Source organism: Vigna angularis, chromosome 1, assembly GCF_016808095.1.
Source record: "Vigna angularis cultivar LongXiaoDou No.4 chromosome 1, ASM1680809v1, whole genome shotgun sequence".
Taxonomy (NCBI): domain Eukaryota; kingdom Viridiplantae; phylum Streptophyta; class Magnoliopsida; order Fabales; family Fabaceae; genus Vigna; species Vigna angularis.
The window spans coordinates 40,611,731-40,629,449 of NC_068970.1; the positions used below are offsets into that span (position 1 = coordinate 40,611,731).

The window sequence follows — 17,719 nt, forward strand, 5'->3', positions numbered from 1 at the left end:
ATAGATTAAAAACATTTTTTAATCCATTAAAAATCTGTTTGTCACCAAGACAATCTCTAATTAATTTTGACAAGATTTCTAATTGCAATTCTATAATCAAATCATGAAAGAGAAAGTTACAACAAATCTTAATCAACATAGTACATCTAGAAACACTTTTAGATTTTCATGATCAATTCCAACTTTCAAGTTCTTTGTGAGAGGTGTTGGATTCATCAGATGCACTATAGCTCCAACACATGCACACGTTTTAAAAGATTTTGAGGTAGACATTTCAATATGAGATCCTCTTGAAAGAAATGAAGAGACAAACATTCTTCATAAGCATAAAATAAGCATTTGTTGTGTATCCTGAAATGCTTCAAACCATGTGTACTTATAATTTGTACAAGTAGAAGGTTATCAAACAAATTAAGCACGCCCTGGATTCAAGAAAAAACTTATTAGACAAAGTAAGCACATTTGCATTTGTCCAATCAAAAGCTTATTAGACAATATATACTTAGCATCTTTCCAAGAAAAAACTCATTAAAGGAAGCATAGAGTAAAAATGCTTGTGTTTCTTAAGCCAAACCAAGTGCTTGCGTCAATCAAGACATGATACTTATAAAATCGTTTTTCATACTTTAGTGTTGAGAACATAGTTAAAACCAAAGGGTCTATTTAATTTTGATCTAGCATTCTTCAATGCACACGTTGTTTGGACTCTTGGATATCTTCTTGGTACTTGCAATCTCTATATACTTGTCAAAATTCATTATATCTTATCAATGTGATCATAGATATCATAATATCTATTAAAAGACCCAAGCTCATTTGATATGGTCTAAAATATATTAAACATACTTTGTATGTCCTCATTTTGTTATATACTAAAGAGTTCGTAGAGACCGTAAGTAAACTTTCTCCTTATTTTAAAAATATTAATATTTCATATATAAATCTCATACTTATTAGATCAATTTTGAACCGGACAATAATAATATATTTTGAATTATTTTAAGCACTATTTATCCTAAAATATTAGGGTATAAAAAAAATAGATTTATAATTAAAAATAATAACAAAATGTAAAATTTTAAGGGTGGAATTGAATTATTACTTAAATTTAGACAAAGAGGCTTTTTCGTTTGAACGCGCCTTCAACTTGTAGGGGTGAACAAAGCGCTCTACTAGCTTTCACGCGAGGAACAGGATGGTTTCTCTTCCCATAGTCCAATATGAAGAAAAAATTATCGAAACCGTTGAGCGGAACCCCGTTGTGGTTGTCATCGGGGAGACGGGGTCAGGCAAGAGCACTCAACTCTCTCAGATGCTTCACCGCCGCGGCTATGGCAAAATCGCCGTCACTCAGCCACGTCGAGTTGCCGCCGTCTCCGTCGCCAGGTAACACGACTTCAATTTTCAACTAATTGCATCGACTCTTCTCCACCGCGTTTCCGTTTCTCACCAAATCGTAGTCGTTTAACTTCCGCGCAGACGAGTCGCACAAGAGCTCGGCGTTCAGCTCGGCGAGGAAGTAGGTTACGCCATTCGATTCGAGGATAGGACTTCTCACAACACGCGCATAAAGTAACTGCTTTCTCGTTTTGTGTTACACTATTGACTAGACTTGGTTTTGTTTTTTCAATTGGCTTCTGATTGCCATTGATTTGATATAATTAAGGTATCTTACTGATGGAGTCCTGCTTCGTGAAAGTCTGGCAAATCCTGAGTTGCGTGAGTATTCTGTTATCATATTGGATGAGGCGCATGAACGGAGTTTAAACACGTAAGATTGGATACTGTGTGCTGTTCTCCCTTGTTAGGTTTATAATTATTGTGTATGAAATATTTGGTGATTGGTGTGCTTGTTGTCAGGGATATATTGATGGGTCTGATGAAACGCCTGGTTAAAGTTCGTTCATCTGATCTCAAAGTTTTGATTACGTCTGCGACTCTTGATGGCGATAAAGTATCCAAATTCTTTGCTGATTGTCCGGTATTGAACATCCCGGGAAAGTTGTATCCAGTTGAGGTTCTTTATAGCAGTGAGCGTCCCTCGAGCTATCTCGAGTCTTCGCTGAAGACAGCTCTTGGTGCGACATGAAATTCTAACATTGACTGCATATCAAGTCAAATGTGTGCTTGTGCGTTTGAATTAATTTGCCATAACACATGTAGTTAGTAAAAAATTCTGTCAAAGTGTTACATGTTTGCCTTGCTCATTGTATATTGATAGAACCTTGTATGAAGCATGCATATTTGCCATCGTTAAGGTAACATTTCTTGAAACTTTTATTTGCTATTAAAAGAGAATGGTCTTGGTTAAGGTCGTTGCATGCAAGAACATAAGCTGATAAGGAGAGTGGGATGCATTTTAAACCTCAATTGTGAAATTTTTGTTCATGTTGATGTAAATAATAATCACAAGCACTTTCTTCTGTTCCTTTATGATTGAATGACTTGTAATTTGCAAGTAGAAATTCAGGAAATTTTGTAATTCTGGTTTTGCAGATATACATATTCGCCAACCTGAAGGGGATATTTTAATATTCATGACTGGACAGGTAAACATTTTTGTTATGTGATATTTACTCTATACTTTTCTTTTTCCAGAATGTAAATCGTAGTGTATATTTTGGATAATTTTTTTTTTAACTTATTTAGGGGAAATAATCCCTTTTTTCTTTTTTAAAATTTTCTGGGAGATTGCATCTGTGTGTGTGTTTAAGCATTTGTTTTCTGGAATTAACCAATATCCTAGACCCCATAGTTTCTGGTATGATGCAATAATTGAAAATATTTCAATGATTTTCATGTAGGATGACATAGAGAAGTTGGTATCTAAGTTAGAAGATAAGGTTCGTGCTCTTGAGGAAGGTTCCTGCATGGATGCTATAATCCTTCCCCTACATGGTTCTTTGCCCCCTGAATTGCAGGTAAGTAATTTTTGTTTGTAAAATCTGCTGGGCATGAGTTACTCAGTCTAAATTCCAAATTCAATCAAATTTCTATAAATGGTTGAGACGAGGCATGACTGATACTATAGATAAAAGCTGCAGTAATTGTGAGAATATTTGGAAAGGAATTACAATTTCATTCCTATACATAGTTGACGGTATCATTTTAGTTTTGTTCATTTCCAACTTGACTGATTTGCATTTGAAAAATGCTGCTGGCTTAAGTGTGAAACTTCCTTGAGAGTATTTATTTTTGGAGATCCACATTGATTGGAGAGATCTGACCAGAATATAGTATATGTATGGGGGACAACCCACATCTTACTAGTTTTGTGGGATTGAGTTAGCCTCTAACACAAATTGTAAGATTTATCTTGGTTTTTTCCTCTTTTAACTTGTTACTTACCTTGTTTGCTTCTTAAGAAATGCCAAATTATATTTCTTCCCTTACAATTAACACTCATAATTGTTTCTTTTCTTTTTGCAGAAAACCTTAAATATACAACAATTGGTGTTTAATATATTTTGTCCCAAAAAATAAAGTTTGAGGCATTGCAATTCTTTTTGGTGCATTTGACAATCATGCATATAGCCAACTTCACCTATTAGTGTAAGACTATTTTTATTATTGTTGTTGAAACTCATGCATGTGTTTTATGATTGTACAGGTGCGTGTATTTAGTCCTCCCCCTCCAAATTGTAGACGAATTATTGTTGCAACAAATATTGCTGAAACTTCCTTGACTGTTGATGGTGTAGTGTAAGGACAATGTACTTGATAAAATATTGTTATTTTGGGATTGCAACTTCACTCTAGCATACCGGGTGTCTAGTTATGCATCATCACAAAGATGAATTATTGTGTATTGTCCTTGTCGTTGCTAATTGTTTTTATTACTTAATATTATAATACAATTTTTCTTTTCATTCTGTAACCTACTTATTTCAATCTTAACCAGATAAGATATCACAAGTTTTTGGAAAACCAACACTCCCTGTAATCTGTTTATTGACAAGTTCTGAAGTTCATGATTAAACTATTTCTGTAAAAGTGTCGTCAGTATTGCATAATATTCCACCCAAGAAAGTATGAAAACATTCATGGCAAAACAATATTTAATGCTCAGTATATAGTGTACGCCACAGCTGGCGATGCATTCTATTTCTGAAAAATAATATTGTTTTGATTGCAACTGTTTTCACAAGAAATTTTATAGACTAAAGAGCCAATGGGGGACAGGGGTGACAATGACATGATTTGCTTTAGACTTTATGAGGTGCAACTATTGAGATAAATCAGGCAACAAACCTTGCCATTTGAATTCACCCCTACTGTGATTTGGAGTGTTTTTCAGTCATTTTCTCCTTTATATCAAGCACATAAACTTGCTTTCTCACCATTTTAAATTTTATGAATTTTAGGTATGTTATTGACTCTGGGTATGTAAAGCAAAGGCAATACAATCCATCCAGTGGCATGTATTCTCTTGATGTTGTTCAAATTAGCAAGTATGCAGTTAGTAGTTTGGTGTCTTTTTTGTGGCTTCATAAATCTTAAATATCCTATTTATAAGCTGTAACGTGATTTCAAATAATTCTTGACTATGCAGAGTGCAAGCTAACCAGCGTGCTGGCCGAGCCGGACGAACATGTCCTGGGAAATGCTATCGACTATATCCCTCCCGTGTTTACAATGATGAGTTTTTGGATGTTACAGTTCCAGAAATTCAGAGATCTTCCCTTGCTGGCAGTGTTCTTTACTTGAAGTCATTGGACCTCCCAGATATTGACATTCTAAAATTTGACTTTCTGGATCCTCCATCATGTAACGTACTATCTATCTACTCACACTTTGTCTCCTTGCAGCATTGAGTAACTAAACTTGGTTCTCATTGATAATGCTCCTGGAAATCCTTTTTTGTCATCCCAAACATTAATTCCATTTTTCTTTATATATTCGGGGATCAGGGGTCAGTCCTTATATTAGTTTCTTGTAGCTTTAAATATTTTTATCCTTGACTAGCTAGCAACTATTAAGTAAATGAGTTTTACTCAAGTTTACTTAGTGATTGGGTAACTGGGTTTTCTGCAGTTGAGTCCTTACAAGATGCCTTGAAGCAGTTATTTCTGATTGATGCTATACATGAAAATGGTGCAATTACAAGTTTTGGACAGAAAATGGCTGGTACATGATTTTTTCTCAACATTTTATTGTTGAATTTTAAATCTATATGCAGAAATAACGCATGTTATATTGTTTTCTTGATCAAGATTTTGTTAAAGGTCTTCACTACTTTTCCATATTTTTTGTCTATTTTTTTTCATAGAAGATTCTTTCTGCTAGATTTGACAATGAAAGTTGTGCATAGTGTTGAGCATAAAATTTATTCTTCTTACCCATTTATTTTCCTAGTCAGATGTATATGGAAGAGTACTTCTCTTGATTTGCTGAGTTGTTTGTTGATTCTTTGCAGAGCTTCCATTAGAACCATCCTTAGCAAGAACTTTAATGGAGGCAAGCGATCATGGTTGCTTATCTGAGGCTTTGACTGTTGCTGCCATGTTATCAGCTGAGACTACATTGCTACCTGTGCAGAGGTGGAATAGTCTGAACTCTGAAGTTTATATATGTGTTTGTGTGTATACACACACACTGTTTGTGTATACACACACACATGCAGAGATAGAGGAAGATCCTAGCATCCTGACGTTTTCAATCATACCGAAAAGGACAAAGTTTTTCAATTAGCTACATTCTTACACAATATTTTAAAATTTTCATACTTTTCAATACTACTACTACCAGTCTATAAAACAAGTGAAAACAAATCAGGGACATAGGATGATTTCTATCTTGGTTTTCTCGAGACTTATACATTTAAACATCAAAAGGATTGTAGCTGAGCAGTAATAACATTCCTTTAATGTGCAGAAAGACTGAGAAAAAGAGAAAACACTCAATATCTATCCTTGCCGAGGGTTCTGGATTGGGTGATCACATTCATTTGCTACAAATATACCAATGCTGGGATCAAAGTGATTTTGACATTGGATGGTGCAAAGATAACGGCTTGCAGGTACCTTTATGCGTTCTAGTAATGTCAAGAATAACATAAACTGGGCTTTTGCATTTTAGTTGTCAAAATGTTTAGTTAGAAGCCTAATAATATCCTTGTGGAATTGTCTTCACTCTTCACAAATTTGATTTAGATATTGTATCCTTTAAAGAAAACATGCTTATGAGTCATTGAGATAGAATCTTCTGCTTTTTCTTGAGCATAATACTGGTATGCTTTTTATTTATTTCTGTAACAGTTATCTAAAGTTTCCATTCATAATTGGAGAGCCATTCTAAAATATAAAGTGACAGCTACATGTGATCTTTTGTATTTGTTAAATGCATAATATATGTAATGATTCTGGAATTAACTTATTTCTTGATGATATTGCATCTTTGCAATTTTCTTTCTCTGATAGTTATGTAAAATTTCTAGTCTTCAAAATAGAGCCATTCTAAAATATTAAGTGATATCTACATGCGGATCTTTTTTATTGTTTTAATGCATAGTATATGTGATTATTCTGGAATTAACTGATTGAAGGTGCGAGGGATGTTGTTTGTCAGAGATGTCCGTAAGCAGTTATCCCAGATAATGCAGAAATTATCAAAGGGTTAGTGTTGCACATTTTTTAGGAATTTACCTGTTGAAGTGAATAATAATATACTTTCAAATACAGTGATAATGTCACTCGCAAATGAACAACATTTGAAATTTATCACATTCATATCCTCTTTACTTCTTTTAATTGCTCCTTTCCTTTTGCCTCCCCTTCATCCTTATTGTGTCTATTTGAGCTTCTTTCTAATTTGTATAACAATAATTGTTACTCTTAGAATGCTGAAGAAAATAGCCTTAAATATTCAGGGAAGAAAAGAGACAAAAGAAAACGAAATACTAAATTGTTATTAACCGAGATGTATTACAAAGTTTTAACATGTTTGATATATTCAAAAACCTAGAGTATGAACCCTTTTAATTATGAGATTAAAACATATAAGTATATTTCTAGAGGGCTTAAGAGACCCCTTTCACAATCTTCTATTTATGATGAAAAACTGATACAAGAGTACATGGAAGATTAAGGGACTGCACGAGATACTTAGGTGCAGAACTAGGTTCGACAATAGGTACAACTAATAGCTTATCTAGCACACTACACCCTACTTAGGCTTAATGATGATACATAGATATAATTATTTTAACACTTCCCATCAAGCTGGAGCATATAGATTGTATGTACCAAGCTTTGAACAAATAAAGTCAATCCGAGGTTCCCTTAATGACTTGGTCAACACATCTGCAAGTTGGTCATTTGACCCAACAAACTCAACATATTTCTTTTGTCAACAATTTTTCACGAACAAAATGACAATCAATTTCTATATGTTTAGTTCTCTCGTGAAACATTAGATTTGCTGCAATGTGGAGAGTAGCTTGATTCTCGCAATAGATCTTCATAGTCTGGATGTCACAAAAGTTAAGCTCTTGAAAGAACTGTTTCACCCTTATAAGTTCACATGTTAGTGATGCCATTGCCCTTAATCAGCTTCAGTTGTTGATCGAGCCACCACATTTTGTTTTTTACTTTTTCATGAGATAATGTTTCCTCCAAGGTAAACACAGTATCCAGTAGTAGACCGTCTATCAATAAGTGAACCTGCCCAATCTGCATCACAGTACCCAGATATTTGAATGCTTCCTTTATCTTCATATAACAACCCTTGCCTGAGAGCCTTTTTGACGTACCTTAGAATGCGAATGATAGCATTCCAGTGGCCAACAAATGGAACTTGCATGAACTAACTAACCACTCCAACTACAAAAGATAGATCTGATCTAGAAATAGTGACATAAATTCATCTTCTGTTAATTTCTGGATCGGAGGATAATTCATCTTCTGTTAATTTCTGATTTGGGTCCATAGGACTGTCTGCTAGTCTACAATCAATCATGTCCATTTGTCATAATATATCAAGAGCATACTTCCTTTAGGAGATTACAACTTCATCTTTTGACTAAGTTATTTCAATGCCTAAGAAGTATTTAAGACTTCTAAGATCCTTGGTTTGAAAATGTCTACACAAGTACTTCTTCAGTTGAGATATTCCAACAATATCATTTCTTGTAATGACTATATGATAGGTTTCTGAGTAGGAAACCTATCTAAACTCCACACTAACACACACCAAACAAGAAGAAAGATAGCAAAACAGAGTAATTCTGTATTAATCTCTTCAATATGTACAACCCAAAACCTCCAAGGGAGCCAAGTTCCCCCTCCACAGGATAAATATGTCCTATCTATACAAAGAATCAATTTCTAAAAACTGACCAATACAAAAATACACCAGCTCTTTATAAGAGCTCTTTTCCCGCCCACTAACTATTATTATAGTTATGCCTCATTAACACTTCTAACCTCCTCATTCCCTCTTCACTTTCTCTCATAGACTCTCTGTTAGGGTACAGGGTGATAGGACATTATGGGTAATGGGTTTAGGACAGAAGGCAGAGGAGTAAAAAAGAGCGGAAAAGTTTGTTAGGCTGTTAGAGGGAGAGAGAGTATAAATAAACCTTTTGGGTAATTCTCTAAGGGGGGAATCATTTTTACTATTTGTAAACAGGTCTTGGACCTTGTTGAGGGGGATTAGGCATCCGCTAGGGCTAAGAGGGGGATTAGGCCTCCATTAGTGCTACCTCTGTACCTTCTTTCAATATCAATACAGAAACCCATTCCTTTTACAGTGTTAATTCTTGTTTGTGTGTGTGATTGGGTTGTCTTAGTTAGGTCTCCAACTCAGGAACCTAACAAATTGGTCTGACCTGCTAGATCCAATTAAAGGCGGAGCAAGATGGTGGGCAAGCTACCGCTTGGGAGAATAGAATCGAAGGGAGGATAAGCGTGATGGAAGGAAGAGACAATACCTGGGAGAGGAGGACCAATGAAAGGAGCATGGCAAAATACATAAGAAATATGGAAGAAATACGGCAAAAAACGGCCTCAATGCGTCAAGACTTACAAGAAATCATGCAAAGGCTGGGTGGACGAAACAGGAACTAGGATGGACACGCAGATGGGGTCCAAGTGTCCATCAACGAGAATCGGAGGGTGAGGCGGAAAGACGAAGGAGGAAGGGAAGGCGAACATACTGAGGGGCAAAACAGCTGGCGGAAACGGGTGGCGCTACTCGTCTTCGAGGGGATCGATCCGTTGAACTGGATCAATCGCGCAGAGAAATTGTTCGAGTTACTAAGGGTATTGGAGGAGGAAAAGGTGTGCCTAGCCGATATCAATATGGAGGGGAGCGCTGGCTACTGGTTCAGAGCATGGAAGGAGAAAGCCAAGAATAGTTCCTGGGATGGCTTGAAGGAAGCCCTAGTGATAAGGTTTGGAACCATTGTTGAGCGTTCGGCAGCATCGAAACAGATGGGGACGATGGAAGAGTATGTACAGGGAGGCGAAAAGGTAAGGAAAGGGAGCAGGATAGAAAAGACGAGTCATCTGGGGGACAAACGAGAGGTGAGGTGACACGATCTGAGACCAATAGCTATAACCTAGGCCGATCGAGAGTTGCCGAGCAGTTTGAGGCCAAGTGTTGTAGCCCAAGTCGATCAGCAGTAACCGAGGAACATCTTCAGGACATCAAGAAAGCAAAGCAACCATCAAAAAAAAGGGGAAAATTCAATACAAACCCAACTTTCAAAGAACCTTGAAGATCTTGCATCAACTCTGTTCAGGGTTGTTAACTCGAGCCGAACGGTTGAAGGTAGGGGAGAGGAACCGAACGGTGCAAAGATAGGGAAAAGAGAGCCGAACGGTATGAAGATAGTGGGAAGAGAGCCGAACGGTAGAAGAGGTTATTGGAGCCAAACGGTTGAAGGGAACTATAGCTGATTGGTTGAAGTCAGGGGAGAGGAATCGAACGGTAGAAAAGCATGGGAAAGCAAGCTGAGCGGTATAAAGATAGGAAGAAGAAAACCGAACAGTGGAAAAGCGTGGGAAAGCAAACCGAACGGTATATAAAGATAGGGAGAAGAAAGCCGAACGGTATAAAGATAGGAAGAAGAGAGCCGAACGGTAGAAGAAGTTATTTTACAGGGAAGGATAAGAAGCTCCTCGCTTTCAAGGAAATAATGCAGACACGAAAAGGGTCCTATAAAGTCTGTATCTCATCTCGACCACCCAAGCCTCCTGACTGGAATTGGAGGGCATAATCAGTGGGTTCCCTTCATAGAATAACAAGATGATAAAGAGGAGCCAAGAGATCAAGTTTTTCGGTTCCAACCTTGAGGACAAGGTTGTTCTGCAGCCGAGGGGGGGGGGGGGGGTGTAATGTTAGGATACAGGGTGATAGGACATTATGGGTAATGGGTTTAGGATAGAAGGTAGAGGAGTAAAAAAGAGCGGGAAAGTTTGTTAGAGGGAGAGAGAGAGAGTATAAATAAACCTTTTGGGTAATTCTGTAAGGGGGGAATCATTTTTACTATTTGTAAACAGGTCTTGGACCTTGTTGAGGGGGATTAGGCCTCCGCTAGGGCTAAGAGGGGGATTAGGCCTCCATTAGCGCTACCTGTGTACCTTCTTTCAATATCAATACAGAAACACATTCCTTTTACAGTGTTAATTCTTGTTTGTGTGTGTGATTTGGTTGTCTTAGTTAGGTCTCCAACTCAGGATCCTAACACTCTCCATAACCTATCACTATATCATCAACATATACTATTAAGTAAACACATTTCCTCCGAGATGTATGATAGTAAAAAACCGAATGATCTGCTTCAATACGTTTTAGCCCAAATTTTTGAATAATGGAGTTGAATTTTCCAAACCAAGCATGTGGTAATTGCTTAATGCCATATAGAGATTGATGCAATTTTCATACCATACCAGACTCTCCCTAAGCAACAAACCCAAGAGGTTGCTCCATATAAACTTCTTCCACAAGATCACCATGCAGGAAGACATTTTTGATATCCAATTGATGAAGTGGCTAGTGACGAATTGTTATCATTGCAAAGAAGAGACAAATAGTAGTTATCTTGGCCATGGGAGAGAAAGTGTCACAATAATCAAGGCCATACACCTGAGTGTACCCTTTTGCAACTAACCGGGCTTTGAGCCAATCAATTTCACCATTAGGGGAAACTTTAATTGCTGTTGAGATTTGAGGAAAGAAGAGTTTTTATTAATTGAGGACATATTCCTCTCTAACCTAAAGCTTACATTTATAGGAAAATAACTCTAACTAACCACACTCCTTTCCAACTCACACACAACTCATACACACTCACACACAGCTCATACACAACTCACACACACTAACCAATAATTCTAACAATTGCATACACCCATCAGCAACCAACTGTCTTTTTGTCCAGTGATCTTGAGGAAGAAGTTTATATGGAGCAATCTTTTGGGTTTGTTGCTTAGTGGGAGTCTGGTATGTTATGAAAATTGTATCGATCTTTATGGCCTAAAGTAATCACCACATGCTTGTTTGGAAAAAAAAATGGTTGACGAAAGGCGATGGACGATAGTGGACAGCGGTGAACGGCGATGAAATGGCAGAGAACAGTGGTTGGCAGTGTTGGATAGTTTCAAAATGCAGTGGACAGTTGCATATAGAGGTGGACTACAACAAAACACTGTTAGACAATGGCGGACAACAACAAACAACGATGAACTAGACAACAATGACTAGTGCTCGCGGATGAGACGAGACAAACCAGAGCGGGTCGATCACCCGCTCTGATACCAACTTGAGATTAAACCAGATAAATATATTTCTAGAGGGAATCATTATAAGTTTACTTTTCCATCCAGTCTTTTGTATCTCTAAAAATCTTATAGTGTCTTCCTCTTATTAGGTATAAGCATAGCATTGGGATCGATAGGTGTGTCAATGGGTTTGGAATGCATTAGCCCAATTTTCTCTAAAATATCTAGTGCATACTTCCTCTAAGAAATAATAATTCTATTGCTGGATTCTTGTACATTAGTCCCCAAGAAGTACATGAGTTTGCAAAGATCTTTTGTTTGAAAATGATGATTAAGGGGTTGTTTTATTTGTGATCAACATATACTATTAGATAGTTATAATAGTTATCAACATATGCCATGGTGGTCGCTACTTGTTAGAATAATGTCATCAACATATAATATTAGATAGTTACACCCAACAATTGAATAATGATAAAACATAAAATGGTTAGCTTTGCTTCAAATCACCAAACTATTGGACTACTATATTGAATTTACCAAACCATCCACTTTGATTGTTTAAGACCATATACAAATTTCTAGAGACAACATACTTAGCCAGAAAACTTCACTTGAGCAACAAACCTAGGTGGTTGCTTCATATATATTTCTTCTAGTAAATCACCATATAGGAAGGCATTTTTTCATCCAATTGGTAGAGGGATCAATGTCGAAGAGAGCTGTGTCTAAGAATAATTTGATAGAGACCATCTTGGAAATCGAAGAGAACATTTCACTATAACCAAATATTCGAGTATAACCTTTGGCCAACATATGAGCTTTGAGCTGATCAATGGTGCCATTAGGGCTAACTTTGACGGCGATGACCTGCTGACAACCAACAATTAAATTGCCAGCAAACAATAACAACATTCCAAGTACCATTGTTCTGAAGAGCACATAATTTATCGAGCATGGCTTTTCTCCAACCACAGTGAGCTAAGGCATACTTGTAGTTTTAGGAATAGACAAAAAAAAAAGGAAGTGAGACAAGTTTAACGGGTGGGGCAGTGTATGATAACTCAAAAAGTGAAATAATGAGAAGAAGGATTATGAGTGAAGTGTGTACCTTTGCGAAGTACAATAGGAAGATCCTGCTCAAGAGGCAAAACCATAGTGGGTGAAGGAAGTGGCATTGGAGTAGAGCCAGTAATTGTTCCAACAAGAAACAATGGATATTACCTGCTATGATACATCAGAAGAGGAGGTTGAGGTGGTGGGTCTAGCATTACATAGGATATGTCTATATGATCAAAGACAACAAGGGAGGTAATGGAAGCTAAAGAAGTCTTAGAAGGGAAGGGAATTGACACAAAGTAGGGAGAAAAATCAAAGAAGGTGCAGCCAACGAAAATCAAATAATGACAAAGGGAGGGTGACAAAGTATGCTTTGGTTATTTCCAAACCCATTGCATACCTATGGATCCCATTCCTAAAATTTTATTGAGTAAGGGGAAGTCACTTTCAAATCCTGAGAGATACAAGAGCTTGGTTGGAAAACCAAGCTACCTCATTGTTACTCATTCTGATGTTTCTTTTGTAGTCAATGTGTTAATCAATTCCTCAATCCTCCATGTGTAATACATTAGAATGTAGTCATTTACATTCTAAAATACATTAAAGGGGCCCTAAAAAACGATTTGTTATATTGATACAATAATCATGCTCAAGTTATGTGATACTCATGCAAATTGGATAGACTCACCTATTGGCAGGAGATCTATCTTTGGAAACTGTGTCCTTATGGATAACAGCTTGATCTTATTAAAAAACAAAGATGCAAAATGTAGTGGCAAGACTTGGTGCATGAGCAAGTACAAAACAATGACTTTTGCTTCTTGTTAACTTATTTGGCTCAAGCAATTTGAAAAACTAAGACTTGTGGAAGTTAAACAGATGACTCTTATTTGTGATACAAGAAAAATAGTAGTAATATCATTAAATCATTTTATTACAATTTATTTTAATTTTAATTTTGATATATTACATGTTAATTTATTAGTAGTAACCAGTTGAAACGTAATCTTAAAATAATGAATATAAAATTTATATTGTTATATGACATTTTGTAATTGGGTGACAAGATAGCTTTTTTACATTGTCCCCTGAATTTAAAGCTCTCTTGGTCATATATTGAGTTTGAGCTTGTACTTATTGAGCAGACCTAAAGGAATTGCCATATGCATGGAAGTTCTTGCACGGTAAAACATGGTTGCATAGTTAGCAATTTCCCATATCATTATTCTTGTTGGGAAAAACTATTCCACAATATATATCATGTTGTGTATGTTGTTTCCTCCCCACTTTACGTATAGCTTTTTTTCATTCTCACAATAGGACCACCGGATGTAAAGGCTAATGGGAAAAGGGAAGAGTTCAGACAAGATTATCGAAATTTAAGGAAGGCTTTATGTGTGGGCTATGCAAATCAGCTGGCTGAAAGAAAGATGCATCACAATGGTTATCGAACTCTGGGTTTCCAAGGTCAAGTAGTGCAGGTAAGACAAGTTTATTCACCATTGCATGCCACCGTTTGCAGCACTTTTACTTCACTTTCTTTTAGTATAGAGTTTTTCCTTAAATTCATATTATACTTTTGAAGTCTATTTTTTTTATGATGGAACTTACAGAATGTCGCAGTGAAAAACGAAGTCTTATGTAATGTGAATTTTGTAGACACTAGCTAGTATTCAACTGCAACTGAATTCTGGTTGATAGATACATTAATTACCTGAATCTTTTTCTAGGTGCATCCATCATCTGTGTTGAGTCTTGATGACCACGGAAAGTTCCCAGACTATGTGGTGTACCATGAACTAATTGCAACGCCACGTCCATACATGAGAAATGTATGTGCTGTTGAGATGAGATGGGTTATACCCATTATTAACAAGCTCAAGACCCTAGATGTGTACAAATTAAGGTAAACTATCACCGTAGTAAAACTTTTGGAACATTCTTATGTTTTTTATTGGGGGAGGGGAGCACCGTGTGATAATTGATGGCTCTAATTCCTTTATTTGAAGCAGTGGTGGTATTCATCATGTTGAGGAGGAACCTGTGAAAAATCTTCCAGATTTACCTAAGAAGGATGTTGAAGTTCCCAGTACTGCTGATGATCGTGAAAGCAGAATCCAAGCTGCTAGAGAACGATTTCTTGCTCGAAAAGGCAAAAAATGAGCCTGAAAGGATGGCGCTCCAAATACACTGCGGAGATGATGCTAGCTTGTCAGGCATTCTTTTACAGGGGTGCAACTAATAAGGTTACCTGAACGGATGCAAGAGTCTAGATGAGCTGATGCTTTTGAGTTTTCCACGTTGTCACCAATTTTTGTGCTATGATGTTATCCCAGCTTCATTGTTCGCAAACATTAGAAAGTCATCAGAAGGTTTAGCACGAACCTGAGATTGGTCTCATGCCGTTCATGTAAGTTGATTGAGCGGCTGAAATGCATGTCATGTTTATGCTCTTGATTTGAATTATACCCAGAATGGAGAAAGGAAAAAGGAGAGGAAGGAAATGGGAGACAGAAAGTAGCAAGTCCGCTGACAAGTAAATGTTGATTAAACACTTGAGGGGTTTTGAAATGCAATCCTGGTTGCAGACATCAGACTGAGATAATACCTTTCAGTGGCTCATATTGCCTGAGAGTTCAATTTCATTGTTGTTTGATATTGGGCCTATTTGGATTGAGATAATGCCTAGCTGAGATTGCATTTGAAGTTAAACTTACACTATAGTAGTTATGTATATGAAACAAGGTCGATCCTTCTATATTAGGGTGTTGGTTCTCTACCCGATGATCAATTAAAGCTGAATGTATACTAATGTAGAATGTACTCGACGAAATGTCTCAATGAAATGCAAATGGTGAAAATGCAAAGCAAACAATGAACAACTTTTAAATGTTAAAACTAACCCAAACATGTACTAAGAACTGAATTATAACATCATAATTGCGAAATCACATATCAAACCAAAATCAGAAAATTGGTGCAGTGGTGTGTGGAAGCTTTTTCATGACGCAAAGCGTTTTTAATTTAATATATGACGCACTGTGTTATATTTACATAGAAATTCGATTTTTTTGGAAATCGAATTCTAAATTTCATTTGAGAAGTTTTTAATAAAAGTAGAAGTTGAAATTCGTTTGATAGAGACACGAATTCTACAAAGGATAAAATTGGCTTTTAACGTAGGTAAAATTTTTTTTTTACTTTTTACTTTAAAAGTCCTCATCATTTTTTTTTCCTTTTTTTCTTTGTCTTACTAGTCGTGCCCCTTCCCATTTGTTCTTCTTCTTATCTTTTCCATTTTTGTTCTTCTCTTCATGTTACTTTTGCATTATTAATGTTGGGAAAGTTAGTTAAAAACAATATCGACATCACTATTCAAGTATCTCAATTAATGTTGGTTGTCACTTTTGCACGGTTAATTTAGGTTTTTAGAGTGTTATTAAGATATAATAACTCTTGTAATTGGAATATAATAACTCTTGTAATTGGAATATAATAACTCTTGTAATTGGATGTAATTTTTGCCTTTAGTGCGATTGAATGAGTTAGGACAATGTTAAAAGTATGTTAGGTGTTAAAAAAGTTAGTCAAAAACAACACCGACATCATTATTTAAGAGTTTCAATTAAGATTGATTGTCAATTTTGCGTTGCTAATTTAGGTCTTCAGAGTGTTATTAAGATATGATAACTCGTGTAATTTGATATAATTTTTGCTCTTAACACAGTGGAATCGATTAGGGCAAGGTTAAAAGTATGTTAGGTGTTTGAAAAGTTAGTCAAAAACAACACCGACATCATTATTTAAGTGTTTGAAAAATAAAGATACAATAATTAACTTTAATAAAGAACGAACTCCTTGACATTAGTGAATGAACCATTTTTATTAATTTTAACATAACTACCTTGTATAACAAAGTCCAAAAGCGGTTACTCAATATGACTACATCGAACGTTAAAACTAGTAATTAACTAATCATTCCCTATAATGGTCTTCACCTTCATCTCCTCCATATGCACCGCAAGAAGTACCTATTTCGTTGTGGCTTTTGACAAAATAAAACGAGTTATCATAAGGTCCTCCAACATCGTGGGCCGAAGGTGGAGTAGGGGCATAAGCTCCAAACATGGTTGGCATGTCTAAATCAAAGAATGATGAAATGGAATGTCTTCTTGCATCAATAGTTGGCTTTGCATGAGGAGTGTTTGATGGTCCCTACTGTCATGTTGTTCAGGAGAATGGTTGACAACATATCCTTCGTTTTCTAATCCTTAGGATCATTTCCTCGAGTCTTGCTAAGATCTATACTTGTGAGATTAGCTTTGATACCAACTAAAATACCTAAAAACACTAGAAGGGGGGCGGGTGGGGGAGGTTGAATAATGTTAATGGAAAACTCTTTCACAACCTTTCTGATATAGAACTTTCATCGAGTACAATTTTTTTCAAGTAAGTTGATAAACGCTCAACCTTGCGATTAGTTTCAAATAATAAATTTCTTTCAAGTGTTGTTCAAAATATACGTTGTAGTATTTGTAAAGACTGCATTTTAATGAAAATCATTTAATATAGGAAGCTCTTATATTTAAAACTAAAATGCAACTGCAGCTTTTATATTTAAAACTAAAATGCAACTGCAAGTTTTATAAGAGAAACATTGTAAATACATAAATATTTTTTTTACCGGTTCACTCCAACTGAGCTACGTCTAGTCTCCTCTAACCTTAGAGGCTTCCACTATAATTTTCAACAAGATTACAACTAAGTATTCTCATCATTCCTAGTATCCCTAGGCACTCTTGGTATCTCCTGCTACACTGCTTAGATGATTTTCACTCAGTCCTAGTTGTGCAATATTCTTTACCACTCTTGGTATCTCGAGTTAGCGAATAACTCCTACTATCCTAGACTAGTTGAGTTTCACCCACTTCGGGTTT

The 17,719-nt window shown here is 36.2% G+C and overlaps 1 protein-coding gene across 3 annotated transcripts; it reads left to right on the top strand.

Moving 5' to 3' along the window:
* Positions 1–1,121: 1,121 nt before the first annotated feature.
* On the top strand, positions 1,122–15,540 carry LOC108344647 (probable pre-mRNA-splicing factor ATP-dependent RNA helicase DEAH4). Of its 3 annotated transcripts, none has more exons than XM_052875680.1 (17): positions 1,122–1,386; positions 1,480–1,572; positions 1,667–1,771; positions 1,861–2,078; positions 2,497–2,549; positions 2,805–2,921; positions 3,611–3,702; positions 4,365–4,451; positions 4,553–4,767; positions 5,035–5,127; positions 5,417–5,540; positions 5,875–6,019; positions 6,545–6,614; positions 13,928–13,966; positions 14,103–14,263; positions 14,513–14,688; positions 14,795–15,540. In XM_052875680.1, the coding sequence occupies exons 1-17, from the start codon at positions 1,196–1,198 to the stop codon at positions 14,943–14,945; spliced, it is 2,130 nt and encodes a 709-aa protein (XP_052731640.1). In that variant the 5' UTR covers positions 1,122–1,195; the 3' UTR covers positions 14,946–15,540. The 3 variants fall into 3 exon arrangements, with proteins under 3 accessions (XP_052731640.1, XP_017438578.1, XP_052731644.1); XM_052875684.1 differs by having other exon boundaries at positions 1,246–1,386; positions 1,461–1,572; XM_017583089.2 differs by lacking the exon at positions 13,928–13,966 and having other exon boundaries at positions 1,123–1,386.
* Positions 15,541–17,719: the final 2,179 nt, after the last annotated feature.